The 14,763-nt window shown below is 42.9% G+C and overlaps 1 protein-coding gene across 5 annotated transcripts in view; it reads left to right on the top strand.

Annotated features, from left to right (window-relative positions):
- The window catches only part of SENP6 (SUMO specific peptidase 6), a 74,334-nt gene that overhangs the window by 11,897 nt on the left and 47,674 nt on the right, over window positions 1-14,763 (top strand). For 3 of the 5 annotated variants that reach the window (XM_015859046.2, XM_015859043.2, XM_015859042.2), the window contains exon 1: window positions 1,117-1,364. The exons of 1 other annotated variant lie outside the window; for it this stretch is intronic. In XM_015859046.2, coding sequence (XP_015714532.1) covers window positions 1,241-1,364 — 124 coding nt within the window. In that variant the 5' untranslated portion in view covers window positions 1,117-1,240. Of the gene's footprint in view, window positions 1-1,116; window positions 1,365-14,763 lie in introns of those variants that run through there. One more of the 5 variants, XM_015859045.2, reaches the window with a different exon arrangement.

The raw sequence follows: 14,763 nt of genomic DNA, 5'->3' as shown, positions 1-14,763 counted from the left end.
AGCACATTGCCTGATGGTCGGTATCTGCACAGAAACCTCAGGAATGAGAATCATTGAGAAATCTCACAGTTTTTCTGTGTCTAACTTTTATTCTTCATACGCGCTAAGCACTTCAACCCAACCTAGTTTAGGACTTTATTGGCCATACAGATTCTTTAATTTTCATCAGTTGTGGAAGCTTGCTTTTCAGTAATTGGTCATTAAAAAATCCTCATTTCTGCAGTAAAAGCAGCATTAATGGAATACCAGCTTTAGGAACCTGTGAAATGAAGTTCTTTCTGGTTTCTGACAGTTCTAAATGGTCCAAATTTACCTTCCGGTTTTTAATAGATGTGCATTTGGTAGCTAAGTGTCCTGGTAAGCCTTTTTAAAATACAAATCCCTACATGCTAGAAAATAAGTATATTTTTATCTTAAAAATCACATCCATCTCGGGCCATGACTTGCAATTTCCATGTAGTTGCCTTGCCAACGCTGTGCTTTCTGCAGAATCCCAGTTTTGCATTTAAACGTACCTCGGCCACGGAGAAAGTTGATTGACAACGGGCCGTGAGACCTTTGTGGCCCGAGCAGGGGAGGCCAGCAGGCCCCGTCCTGCGCGCTGTTCTCCCTGCCCCTCCGAAGTTCATTCATTTTTACGCAGTCCGATCCACCTCCTCACCTCCAAAAAGCTGCCGCCTCCGATCTGATCGGGGGGGAGCGCGGACCCGACACGTTCCCGGGCGCAGCCCTTACTGCGGCCATTTTATCGCCTGGGGGCCGGGGGACGCCGGCGGCCCCGCTCCGCCCGGGGACGGGCGAGCCAGGGTTCCGGGGAGGCCCCGCCGCGCCGTTCATGGAGGAGAGGGGCGGCAGCGCAGCCCGCACCGCTTCCTCGTCCTCCCCTTCGGCTCGGAGGCGCCTCCGGCGGAGCCCCGGCCAGGCCCGTCTCCCTCGCCGAGCGCCATCGGAGGCTGCAGGGCCGGGCCCGGCCGGCATCGGCGCGGGGGGCTGCGGCGGGCGGGCAGGGTGAGGGAGGAGCGGGCGCGCCGCCGCCGCCGCTTTCTCCTGCGCGAGGCCGGAAGGCAGCGCGGCCGGGCAGCCGTGCGCGAGGAGGGCCGGGCCTCGGCACCGCCGCCGCTGCGGGTCGGGCAGCCTTCCGCAGTGGGGGTGGGTGAGCAGCGGAGCGCGCAGGCCGGGGGAAGGGCCGGGCCCCGCCGCCTCGCTGGGCGATGGAGTGAGGCAGCGCGGCTCGAGGAAGATGGCCGGTGGCGGCGGCGGCGGCGGCTGCAGAGACAGCTTGTTTCTGGAAGGTGCGTGCGCGGCTGGCAGGGGGAGAGCGGCCCGCGGGCTGCCTTTCCTTCTGGCGACCGGCGAGGGGCACGGTACGGACCGGGGGACGGGGGGAGGCGAGCGAGCGAGCGGCGTGTGCACCGGGGGGAGGAACGGGTCCCCTTGGGGGGCCGACGACAATGAGAGGTGCCTCGGTGGCGTGGGGGAAGGGTGGGTGCCGTAAAGGGTGGCTTCGTTTGGTAAAAGGAGACCCGCTCTGGGGGAGGGCTCAGCGAGGGGGATTTCATTTCTGGTTCTTTCTTTCTTTCTGTAATTCTCGGGGCGGTGGGAGCGTGGCGCTCTGCCGGTCGGGGCCGGGCACAACGCGGCCGGGAGGGCGGCGGGAGCGGCCGCGGGAGGGCGGGGGCTGCCGGGCCGGCAAGGTTAGCGCGAGGTGAGGCATTGCCTGCCCTGTGCTGTGCCGGGCCCCGGCCTGGGCTGTGCCCGTTCCCCCCACCGAGCGGCCGGTCCGCTTGTGAAACGCTCGCGTAAAGGCCCACGTGGGGCTGAGGTTAATCTGGGGAGGGGGTCGCTTTATTCTTACGTTTTACAAGCCCCGTGATGAATCTGGCAGCTGTAAATGAAAGGAACCTTTAGCGGTTGTAAAGCCTTGAGTATTTATTTATTTTTTTAATTTGCAAGGTTTGGGTTTTTTGTTTTTTTTTTTTCTTAGCTCTTAATTGTAGAGCAAAAACTCTACTGAAATTCGAATATGTTTAACTGTTGAATCTATACAGTTTAACCCGTGGTAAAACAAATATTGCAGTCTCAGAATCGCTGTAAGCACAGAGCTAGATGGCACATGCTGATAGCTGCTCAATTTGTACCATGGTGGTAGGTTAAAAAAAATACATGGATGAAATAGATTGCTTCTCATGAGTGTATTTTAAGTCAGATCTAAGTTTAGCAGTTGAGATTTTGCATGTCTGTACTGATAGGAATTGTCTTTTGCAGCTTTTATCTTCCTATACCTTATCAATTCCATGTTGGATTTTGTTCTTTTATTGCTGGAGGTTCTAGATTGGAATTTCTGCATAAACAAAATAGTATTTGTTCTTCTGAATAATTGTCTGAATTTCCAGTGTCCAGAAACTCCTTCTTGGTCAGTAACTACTGTCCCATTACCTTCTTTCTGCCTTTTAAAGCACCTGATGGTGAAGCACAGATGCTCCATTGCAGACACTGCGTTTTTCTCCCGAACTCTCTCCATTGAATACAGTGAGGATTGTGTGCTACTAAAGTGTCACAAAGATGTTCAGTTGCTGTCTTCTTCTGTGCACCTTGAGCGTAGACAGGTTGGGCAGTGGCTGACAGAGGATAAGCTTCATACGTAATATCCACGTTTCTTATTTTTGAGGTCTCATTTCAGTAGCAGTTACCAGCATGACACTGGGTAGCATCCTTGCAAGTTTCAGTATTGCATGACTGATGGACAGGGTAATCAATCAGTTTTGTGTTTCTCTGTTATTTGGGGTCACGTTAATTTTAGCACTAAAGACATGATTGGGTACAAACCCTGAGAGTGTATGGGTGTATTTGCATGCATGGGTTAGGAATCTTGTGTGGAAAAAACTTAATGTGGGCAGAGGTAGCAAAAATATATGAGGGTGGACCAAGTCCTGATAGGATAATCATACTGTAGCAGATCTACTAAGAGCAGTTTAACTTTGTACTCATTTGAAGGAGAGAAAAAAGAGGGTTTAAGATGTTACTTAGGAGGCTCTTAGAAGGGAGGGTTGACTTCATAGGGAAAAATAAAGGTATCTAAGATACATGTATGTAGATTTTCTAGCAGTCTTTAATCTAGACAAACATGACAGCATGTTAGATTAACCTGATGTTGTAGAACAACCATTATTTAAAGCCTGAATTTTAGACAAGCACGAGAGTGCCAGATTTGTGAGACAAGTCCAACATGGACAAGAGCAGGGATAAAAGTGTGTTGAGTAGGGGGCATGACTACAACTACTGCAAGGCTGTCATTACTGTGTGAGCCTAGAATTCTAACTATACTTAGTCTGAGCGTGTATGTTTCACAGTCTCCAGTGTCTGCAAGAACAGCATGCAGCTATTGTTTATGAGATGTATTTTGGAAGCTTGGAAGAGGGAAAACTGAGAATTCCACTGTCCATCCCTTCCATTAATGTACGAAAAATGCAGTTGTGTCACTGTAATTGCACTCAGTCTAATAGAAATGTGTGTCTGTGTGTGTGTGTGTATAAAATTCAGATGCTGTCAAACTTGTGTTGGCTATCAGTCTGACTTAAAATAATCATGCAGTTAAAAGAAATTAGTCAGAATTTTGGTTTGGATAACAAATGTCCAGTAAGATACTGCTTTATTTTTCTTCTTATTTAGTGTAATAGATATTACTATGAAGAAATGCGGTTCTCATTCTGTTGTCAAAGTGTTTCCTTTTAATAATTTTTATTATTTCATTCTCCAGTAAAAACAAAGTAGTCTTTCTGGAAGGGTGATCCTTGACTGATTTATCTCCTGTCTTACTGGTAATGCTGTTGTTCTACAGCGTGATTCATACAGATATTCATTTTGGCCAGTTTTTCCATATTATTATGCTGTATGTTGGGCAGACTGTCTTATGGAAGATGTGAAAAAGGTCCTTAGAATGATAATGTCTGTCTCTTTAAAGCCGTATTCGTTATCCTTCTGCTCCTGGTTTTTAGTATCAATAAGATATTGTATATATTGGTATACATGACCTGCATGCTTACTTTCTTTGTAATGTTGGGACACTTAAAATTCAAAAGAACTGAGAGTACCATATTATTTGTTATTTAAGCTGGCTTGGAATTAGAATTTCTAGAACTTTTTCCTTGTTTTCTGGATTTAGTTTCCTCCAGTAAGTTTTAGTCATGGGAAGAAAGTGAAGAAGTCTATGCTAACAAAGTAGGCCCCATGATCAGGAGTTCTTTCCTGTTTTGGAGGACCAGAAATTTGATGAGCAGAGATTGACATCTGTGGGAATTCATGTGCTTTTCACCTGGTAGTCAGACATAAAATGTAAAGCAAGGACTGACGTGTCTGTTCAGATTTAGGACAGGGCAATGTTCAGTGCTCGCTGTAGGAGCGGAGAGAACTATTGATCATTTCCCCTGTGGAAAAATTTGGGGAACTCTTTTATTCTGCCACTTTGAATGTTATTGAGCTGCGAGAAAATTGCCTGTTACCTATTACAGAAACATAGAGAAGCTTCATATTTAAGGCTGGAGAACAGAAATGATGAACTTTAAGGTATTCCTAAACACATTTATTTTGCAGAAGAGAATGCTTTTATTCCTTCCTGATTTCTTTTTTCAGCCTCCCAGTAGTTACAATAGTGATACCCAGAGCTAAGTTTGAAGTTTCTGTTGGAGGGCCTCCTCTCTAAGGAATGTGGCCAGTCGCTACCTTCAGAGCGGCTGAGAGACTCTGCTGCAGTCATGACAGGAATTTGCACAATTTTCATTCCATTTTCTTGGCTACAAGTTTCCTAATGGCAATAGAGAAAACTACTTGGATTATCCATTAGTAGCAGCAGCAGGAGAAGCTTCAGTTGTCAGAGGGCTCCAGAAAGCTGCTTGGTTTTTCGTTCAGCTCACATGTAAAGAATGATCTTCATATAATTAGAGGTTGAGGGCTTGTGTGTTTTCTTAAGGAAAGGTGAAATTCTGAAGCAGCACAGAAACACATAGTCTGTGTGTATGACTGTATAGATGAATGGTGCCATTTGAAGTGGTGGTCAGCCTTTCCTGCTTGTTCATTATTTTTATCTTTGTGTGAAATACCTGATGAGAATAATACAAATTAGGAAGGCACAGCAGAGTTTGTACTTAGGTAGAATACTTGAAGATTTTTTACCTGTTATGATTCTAATTCATTTTTTCTTAGCAGTGAAATTACTGTCTTAAGTGTCTCCACTGTTATCTCTGATGCTTTTTTTATGACTTCATGGAGATAGGTATTAGCTTGGAACTGAAGAAATATCGTTCATTTTCTTCCATGTCTTTTTCAGAATCTGAACTGCTTTATGCTGTTGGACTCCTCTCTGGTCTCCATCAGTATCTGGATATGTTCTGTTCCTTTCTTATGTTTGTTTTTTGTTTGTTTGTTTGTTTTTTGGAGGGGGGGAATGATTTTCTACCTGAAATTCATGATACTAAGGTTCATGATAGGCTGGTCTCTTTTCAGTAGTGCGTGGGGACAGGACTAGGGGTAATGGGATGAAATTTCAGCATAGGAAGTTCCACACGAATGTGCACAAGAACTTCTTTACAGTGAGGGTGATGGAGCACTGGAACAGGCTGCCCAGGGAGGTGGTGGAGTCTCCTTCTCTGGAGATATTCAAGACCCGCCTGGACGCCTACCTGTGTGACGTGGTGTAGGGAGCCTGCTTTGGCAGTGGGGTTGGACTTGATGATCTCTAGAGGTCCCTTCCAACCCCTACAATTCTGTGGTTCTGTGATACTGATGCCTTTCTTATCTCTCTAAGTCCCATTCACAGTTTCTTCATGGCATCATGTCTGTCTATTCTCAGACTGTTTTTTCACTGTTTCTTGCAAGGCTTTTAAGAACAGGAAACCTCATTCACTTAAGTAATGTTGGCTGCTAGTAATGAGTGGGGTGATCTTCAACCCACTGGTTGAGAATTCTCTCAGCAAAATTAAATTGAAGCTGTCTCCATACTGTCCTATTTTTTGTATGTATCAATCTAACTTGAGTGGCAAGTGGCACAAAATGTTAATAAAATGACAGACTGTTTCTTAAAGCATTTAAAAGGATAGTTTTAAAAAACCCATTTATCTATTAATGCTCTATAAACACATGCTGTAACGCACTTGGTAGCACATTCTAAAATAATATCCTGTGCCTAGCTCTGCTTCCACATAGCATCTTTCCTTTAATTTTGAGGTGGGATTTTAGAAGCCCAGACTTCTCCGCAGCTTTCTGAATTGGAAGGCACCTCTGTGTGATTTTCTTTCTTCTTTCTTTCTTTACTACTTTTTTGTGATGGGAACATCTGTTATTTGGTATAAGTGTAACTGCCTTGTGCAGGAGGTTTCATCTACTTTTGTTGGGGTTTTTTGGCACTTGGGTTTGCTAGGAAAGCATTAGTCTGCCCTCAGAGAAAGTACTTGATGGGTAGGTTGATGTGAATGGCAGCGGTTAGGTATTGGAGCGGGCTGCCCAAGGAAGTACATTTTTCTTCAGCATTTTTCTTCATTTAACTTCAGCATAGGAAGTTCCACATGAATGTGCACAAGAACTTTACAGTGAGGGTGACGGAGCACTGGAACAGGCTCCCCAGGGAGGTGGTGGAGTCTCCTTCTCTGGAGATACTCAAGACCCGCCTGGACGCCTTCCTGTGTGACATGGTGTAGGGAGCCTGCTTTGGCAGGGGGGTTGAACTCCATGATCTCTAGAGGTCCCTTCCAACCCCTACAATTCTGTGGTTCTTGGACTTTTTCAAGAAGAGACTAGGTGTGGCACTGTGGGTATGTGGGTTAGTGGACGAGGTGGTGATGGGTTGATGGTTGGACTGTGTGATCTTAGTGGTTTCTTCCAACCTGAATGACTCTGTGAAGGATAAATCAAATGTTTTGCACATATCTTACTTGCATGAATACTTTTATAAAAAGTCTACATGGATATTTTAATGCTTTGCTTCCTGTTTTTGTGCAAGGACAAAAAACATAGTGAATTGTTAATGTTGTGATTTCAACAGCTACTTTGTTGGATTTCAATACAGTATCAGACTTCTTTTTTTTATAGAGCTTTAGTTGTGTCTATAATTGAGATAACTGAGGGATGTCCGAGAACCTTGTGGTCCTATGAAGTGAAACTAATTGCCAAATTCAACTTGTTGCTTTTAAATATTGCTTTATAATTGAGGGGTTGTTGGTGTTTTTGGTTTTCTTTTCAGTCATCTTTCATCATTTTGTCTCCTTCCTTTCCGCTAATATCTTTGGAAGCCTTTTGTTTGCAGAGGAGTAGAGGTAAATAGCAGGAAACTTTGTGAAGCGTGCACACCTTCCTATAAGTGAGATATCAGAAATCAATATCTTTGAAGCAAAAGTTTCCAGTGCTTCCTCAGTATGGCTCATTTTGCTGCTAAGTGATGTTGGACACTGGCTGAGAAGTCAGGGTTAGAGTGGCTGGAGGCTGAGAAAACAAGATGAAAAATGGAGATGCTGTAGAGGAGGAGGCTGTAGGGGTATAGGGGCAACTAGAGGGCAAATATAATTATTCTCCTATTTATTCTAGAAGATACTTCCATTGGGAGAAAAATAGGATTGGAATATTACTTGACCTCACTTTCATTGCCTATAGGGTTTAAAGTTTGAGGTTTTTTAAGGTAGGGTTGTGTTTCATAGCTTGAAATCTTCCCTGATGCTTTGTTGGTTCTTGGTGAAAGTAAAAAATATATTTTTATTATCTTATTACACAGGAATGAATACTGCAATATTTTTTTTTCTCATTTATTTTTGAAAAAGCATGTCTTAGGCTTTCTGTTATTGTTTTCAGAGCAGCAGCAGAGAATGCATAGTGCTTTTAGGTGATACTGTTCTTAAGCTGTGAAGTCAAAGCTGGTGTCTTGTGTTGCCCAAATTGGGTGCTTGCAAATGCTGTGGTCAGGGGAGTAAATGGCACCTGCCTTCCTAGGTACAGTGCAGCCCGTGTTGATAGACAAATAATTAGCAGGTAGTATATATATATATATATATATATATATATGTATCTTTGTCTTTTCGCAAATATAGGCTCAAAGATGGTTTTGATTCTGCTTCTGAGGCCAATACAGTTCTTGGCTTTTAGGAAATGTGGCAAAGATAACGAGGTGTTACCCGGTGACTTAAAATCAAATGATACGTTTTTACTTATTAAATCATTGCTTGATTTGGTCACACAAATTAGGCGATCTCCTCTATGAGAACAGGCTGAGAGAGTTGGAGCTCTTCAGCATGGAGAAGAGGAGGCTCTGGGAAGCCCTTAGAGCAACTTTGCACTACCTGAAGGGAGTCTATAGGAAAGCTGAGAAGGGACTTTTATAAATGAAGGTATTAACAGGATGAGGGGGCTTTAAACTGGAAGCTATATACTAGATGTTAGGAAGAAATTCTTTACTGTGAAGGTGGTGAGACACTGGAATAGGTTGCTCAGAGAGGTTATGAATGCTCCTTCCATAGAGGTGTTCAGGCCAGGCTGAATGGGGCGTTGAGCAACCTAGTCTAGATGGAGGTGTCCCTGCCTATAGCAGGAGGGTTGGAACTAGGTGTCATTACAGATCTTTTCCAGCCCAAACCATTCTGTGATTCTAGGATGGAAGCTTTGTAACTAGAATTTAGTTTATTAGAGTGTACATTAGTTTGTGAGATATCTTTAGAATGCTTTAAACAGAAGGGAGTAAAAATGCTGCACACTTATTTAATTTTCTTGTACTGTGTTGTCTCCTTGAATCAAACTGGGGATTTTGCCAAATGGGATTCAATCTCTGAGTAAGAGTGTAGTATAAATCAGAACACAGAACAGCTAATGGTTATTTGGGTAGTGTAACTAGCAGGAATGATTAAGAGCAAATAACTTAAAAAGTTGTTTTTTACTCTTATTTATGACATAAAATCTGATGGATTTTAAATAACGCTTTGGCAATGCTGTTATTTGAATAGCTTTTCTTTACAAGTAATCTGTGGAAAGCATTATGTTCTAGTAATATATGGGGATAGTTGGTTATTAAAATGATGGTCATAAAAGCATGAATACTGGTGTCTCATGGTTAATGTAAACTAGCAATCTGCAGCTCACAGATATCAAATGTGTAAATAATTCTTTCAGAATAAACTGTCCAGAGAATAGCGAGGTGATTGCGGTGTGATGCCGTTGTCTCGTACACAGTAATGATAAATTGTGTGTGTGGATTTCCTGAAGCAGTGAACCATGACATTGCTGCTTTTATCTTATCGTACTGCAACTCCATTTTGAATGTAAAGCTGCATGCCAACTATTTATTGGTTCTCTTTGCAAGGCTTAACGTTATTAACTGGTTTAGGCGCAGGGACTAACAGAATGTTTTAAACTGATTACAGAACATACTACAGCTGTGCTGCTCTGAGGGCTCCCTGCCACAGGTGGGGGAGATTGGCTGCTCCTTCCCCTCTGACCTTGTCCAAATTCCAGCCTTGTGCTGCATCTCAAACTGCCCACCACCCCTGGGACTCACCACTCTATTGCCAAAGAGGTGGAACTTGCTGCTGGGTGCTGTATTGCCAGACTGTGCTTTGCCAAACCTCTGAGTGTGCTCTCTGAAGGGGGATGTATGGGGTAGGACAGTGGGTGGGCTTGGGGAGGGCAGACAGCCTCTGGGTGTGAGAGGTGTGGGATGTTCCCCCTTTGGTCTCTAGTGAGCTGTAAATTCAACTTAAGATGAAGTACGTAAGTTCAGCTTCAGAGTAAATTCTCTTGGGCAACATCAGCTTTACTCTGCCCAGGAAAACTCAATTCTTTTGAATAACAGGTTCTGCGTAGAACTAGTTTATGGTGAAGGCAGGAGACTAGAAGGAATAAGTTATCAGGGTCAGGAGGCTGTGGTTATTCTCCCCTCATGGGTCAGCTGGCCTTAATAAATATAATGGGCAAGTGCTGCGTAAGGTAAGGACACTTTCCTGAATTGCTGTCCAAGTAATTCCTATAAAAGAACCATTTGGAGCAAAAGGCACCGAGTGTAGGATATCTTTTCCTGGTTAAATCTTGAATGATTATAAAAAAAGAACGGTAATCATTCAGAAACTGTGTGAGCCTTCCTGTTTTGTTTGTTTTCAAATCACTGGAGGTGGAGCAAACTCCCTGGTGTGCGTGTGTGTATAGACACATATTGAATCTAACTCGCCACAAAGATTTTTGGGAATGATAAATACCAATAGTGTTTGGCTGCTGCAGTAAAACATCACGCTGTGTGACATGATTAATATTATTTAATCTGAAAAATTTATGTCTGTGAGAAACAGCTGCAAAAATATTTATTTTCATGAGATTGTTATTGTCTGGTGTTATCCAGCTATTTCTTTTACACCAACATTTAGCCTACTGCTGCACTTTGATTCAAGTTGTACGATATAATGTTGTGCTTGTTTGGCATATCCCATTTTTATGTCTCGCGTAACAAAATATGAATATCTCGGTGATGGTAGAATTTAATACAACAGTCTAACAGAAAGATTATTCAGGAGCCCATTAGATGAGAATTCAAACTATGCAGGGGATGGAAGGTTTCATATTTGCAATTGCCTTTGTGAATTCTGAGGCACACGTCTTCTAAAAACACTGCTGTCCATTGTAAGGGCAGGGCTCACTGCTCAAAACACAGTTATAAGATCCTTTACAATTAAGAATAAGCTTTTGAAAATGGACTTACAGGTTACTGTGGTCTGACTGCATTTACCTAACGTGGTGGGCTAATAAACTTCTAAACAAGATTGCTGGATACTTCTGTAAAGCAAGTATGTGACCTCTGAATCTTTACTTGCTGGGTAGTAGAGAAAAATATCTGCCATGAATGCTGTCAGAAAGTTCTTTCTCATCGAGCAAAGTGTTAGTTGGAGAAGACACTGCTCCTTGTTTGGAAGAATGACTTGTAGTGGAAGGGCAACGAAGCTTGTGAAGAGCTTGGGGAACATGCCCTATGAGGAGAGGCTAAGGAAGCTGGGGCTGTTTCATCTGAGAAAAAGAAGGCTGAGGGGAGACCTTATCGCCCTCTTCCAGTACCTGAAATGTTCTTACAGTGAGAGTGGGACAGGTCTCTTCTCACTAGTGACAAGTGACAGGACAAGGGGAAATGGCCTCAAGTTGTGCCAGGGCAAGTTTAGGTTGGATATTAGGAAGCAGTTCTTTACAGAAAGGGTAGTTAGGTACTGGAATAGGCTCCCCAGGGAGGTGGTTGAATCTCCATCCCTGGTTGTGTTCAAGAGCCGTTTGGATGTGGTGCTCAGGGATATGATTTAGTGTAGGGTTGTTAGAGTTAGGGTACTGGTTAGGCTGCAGTTGGACTTGATGGTCTCCAAGGTCTTTTCCAACCTGGGTAATTCTATGCTTCTATGGAAGGAGTGATAGGAACTCGGAGCAGTTTCATAGGTCTCGGGAGGTTTTTGATGGAGACAAAGGTGCGTTTTGTGTTTAGTTGATGATGGCCTCAGCCCATCTCCATCTGCAGGATAGTAGTTTGAAAGCTGAGTGTTTTGCTTCATCAGGCTATTGAGTGATATTTCTTGAAAAGCAAGTTTAGAACTGGATGCTGTTAGCAAGCTGGCAAGTGTTACTTTGTTTTTCATTCTCTCCCCCCCCACCCCTCCCCCTCTTTTTTTTTTTTTTTAAATTAAAAAAAATAATAATTGAAAACATATCCCAACTCAAGCTGCCTGTAAGTATTAATTTTCATTTCCACAGTTTTCTAAGGAGACTGTTTAATTTTATTGCTCTTGAGTAGCTGACTTCTCTGTGGATAGCTTGCATCTTTTTCCCCCTCTTTTTTTTTTTTTAATTACTTAATCAGTGGTTTTCAGTTGTGTTCATGGCCTTTAGAAGTAACTATTGAGAAAAGGGTTGTTTTTCCAGGAATATTAAAGGTAGGGCTTGTTTCACTTTTTTATCTGTTTAAAAAAGAAGTCCATGTAGTGAATTCTAGCATGCTGTGGTTTTGTTAACCCTTGTCAGTGCTCCTGAAATTTAGCGCAGTCAGAATCATAGAATCATAGAATGACTTGGGTTGGAAGGGACCTCAAGGATCATGTAGTTCCAACCCCCTGCCTGGCAGGGCCACCAAACATACACCTTTACTAGATCAGGTTGCCCAGGGCCCCGTCCAACCTGGCCTTGAACACCTCCAAGGATGGGGCAGTTACGTCTGGAATTTTAATACTTCTATTACAAGAATAATTGAAGTAAAACATATTTACAAACATATTACTGTTTGCTTTAAATTTTATTTTAACTTTGTGGGATGGGATTATATAAAGATACTGGAGATAAGGGAGTGTAATATCTGGTCTTAGAGTGTAGCCAGTGGAGCCTGCCAAACAATTCAGTTGACCAGCCAGCTGCTGAACTCCTCTCTGATTCCCTTCAGCTCTGATTATCTCTGATTGCAAAGGGAGTTTTAACTCTTAGCAGTTACTGTGCTATGTGGCCTGCAAGTCTTTGTTGTAGCTTTTCAGTGTAGGCCCAGGCCTGCCCAGCTGCTGGGTGCTGCTCACAGCGACAATCCTGCTGCCCCTCCCACTGACAGTGTTTTGCAGCTTTCCTTGTGTCAACAGTGGCACTTCTAGCTCTTCACCACAAGCTGAGCTAAATGGGCAGAAAACTAATTTTAGATGGATAGAAAAGTGTTGGTAGAGCTAGTCTGCATTACCTTTCAGCTGTATCAGCAATCCAGACCAGCTCACTGCCCTCAACAAAGAGGTGGGGCGGAAAGGATGATCTTTGACCTGTACAGAAAGGCAAGTGCAAATTGTTCTCACAGCTTAGAGTTTAAATAACTCTTTCATCCTCCTTTCATGCTTTCCTTACTCACATTTTTTAAGGTGCACCCTTTTCATTTGAATAAATTACTGAGGTTTTCTTTATTGTTGAGCATTCTTTGTATGCTTTCATTGTTGTTATTTGAGGGAATTTTGGAGAATTGACAGCATCAAAGAAGTGTCTAGTTTTGTGTCTTTTATTTCTCCTTTAATTACATCATTGAGTTCCTTTCATAGCCTTACTTGTTATTTTTTTTCTTATGGAAACATTCTGGATTTTTTTATTTTTAATATAGGGGAAAATATTCCAGAGACTCTGGAAAAGTAATATAAGGTTTCTTACACTTCACATTGCTTATCTTAAAAAACTCTTCCAGTGTTAACATCTTAAGATCATGTGTGATTGGTATCACATACATTCTGAAAGTGCTTTATGCACTCCAATGTCTTTTAGAATAAGTTGACAGTTCAGAAATCATCAAGGTTAGCCCATCCTAACCTTTTAGCCTCTGAATTTCCCTGTGTATCAGTAGAATATCTTTTCTGCATCTATCTTTCATGTGAAAGGAGTCTTCTTTCTTTCTGTATTTTAACGTGTCTCCAGTGTAGCAGCATAGCTCTGTACTTCTGGAGATGAAAATATTGCTTGTTTTCTCTTTTTTCTTTTTCAACCTTACCTGTTGATGGATCCCACTTTTGATGTTTTTTAACTTCTTTGGAAAGATTGTGTAGGTGGCAGAATTACTGGGAGAAAGGAATGAAAGTGATTGAGGTGTGTAATTCTGGGGGTGTTTGTGGCAGTGGTGCATTTGCTTTAACTGAATGTTTGTACCTACATCTAATCACTGTTTCTTAGTTTTGTCTTAGAATCATGTAGATCAGAAACCACTTGACATTGTTGGAATCATGTAGATTGGAACCTCCTGCCTGGTGAGAGCAGATTGCTCAGGGCCTTATTCCATGTCCACGAATTGTCAGACTGACCTGGTTCATTGCTTGGCCCCTTACAGTAATAAATAGAAACAAATCAATCCTTATAATGGGTTTGGATTTGTTTTGTTCCAGCTTGTGTGTGGTTCTTCACATCTTTCTGCTGTGCGTCTTTGAGGAGTTCAGCTTCGTATTTTCCTTCCAATTAGGAATTGGAAGACAATAAAAGGCTCTAATCTTTCCTCCCTGCCTTTCTTATTTATTTATTTATTTATCTGTTGCTCTTTCAGCCTCTCCTTGTATGATAACAATATACATCCCCCTGGCCATCTTCACAGCATTCTTCCAGACTTGCTGCAGTGTGTCAATGTCTTTGATATATTGGAGAGTACAAAACTGCCTGCAGTACCCTAGATACAGTTTTGCAAGGGTCGTACAGAGAGGAGGAATCACTTCCTCCACACTGAGGGAACTCTTGCAGTTGTGTCCATTGGCTGGCCTTCCTTGCTGTGGGGTGATCCTACTGACCCATGTTCAGCTTGTCAGTTGAAACCCCCCAGATCCTCTTGAAGAGCGAAGCTCCAAGCTAGTTGCCTTCAGTCTGCGCTGCTGAATGGGCTTATGCCATCCCTGATGCAGGACTTACATCTGGGATCCCAGATGCATTTGCTTTTGTGGCACTTAGTTTCATGTAAGCCAATTTCTCTAGCCTGCCAGGCCTCTCTGAGTAGTAGCCCTTGCTTCTAGTGTATGAACTGCTTCCATTAATGTAGTATCATCTGCAAACCTGCAGAGTATGCTTGGTCTTATCATCGAGAGTATTAGCAAATAAGCTAAAAGGTATTGGTTCTGGTACTGAGGTGTGCTGTCTGATTTGTGCTGCTAGTCATCATTTTGACTCTTAGTTTCCATTTGGTCCAACTTGTTTTTCACTCCCCTTATCATTCATTTATTCCACATCTCTCCAGTGTGGATATAAGGTCCCCATGAGAGCCCATGTTAAAAGGCGTGTTGCGGT

Source organism: Coturnix japonica, chromosome 3 (assembly GCF_001577835.2).
Source record: "Coturnix japonica isolate 7356 chromosome 3, Coturnix japonica 2.1, whole genome shotgun sequence".
Lineage (NCBI taxonomy): Eukaryota > Metazoa > Chordata > Aves > Galliformes > Phasianidae > Coturnix > Coturnix japonica.
This window is presented reverse-complemented; position numbering and strand designations above follow the sequence as displayed.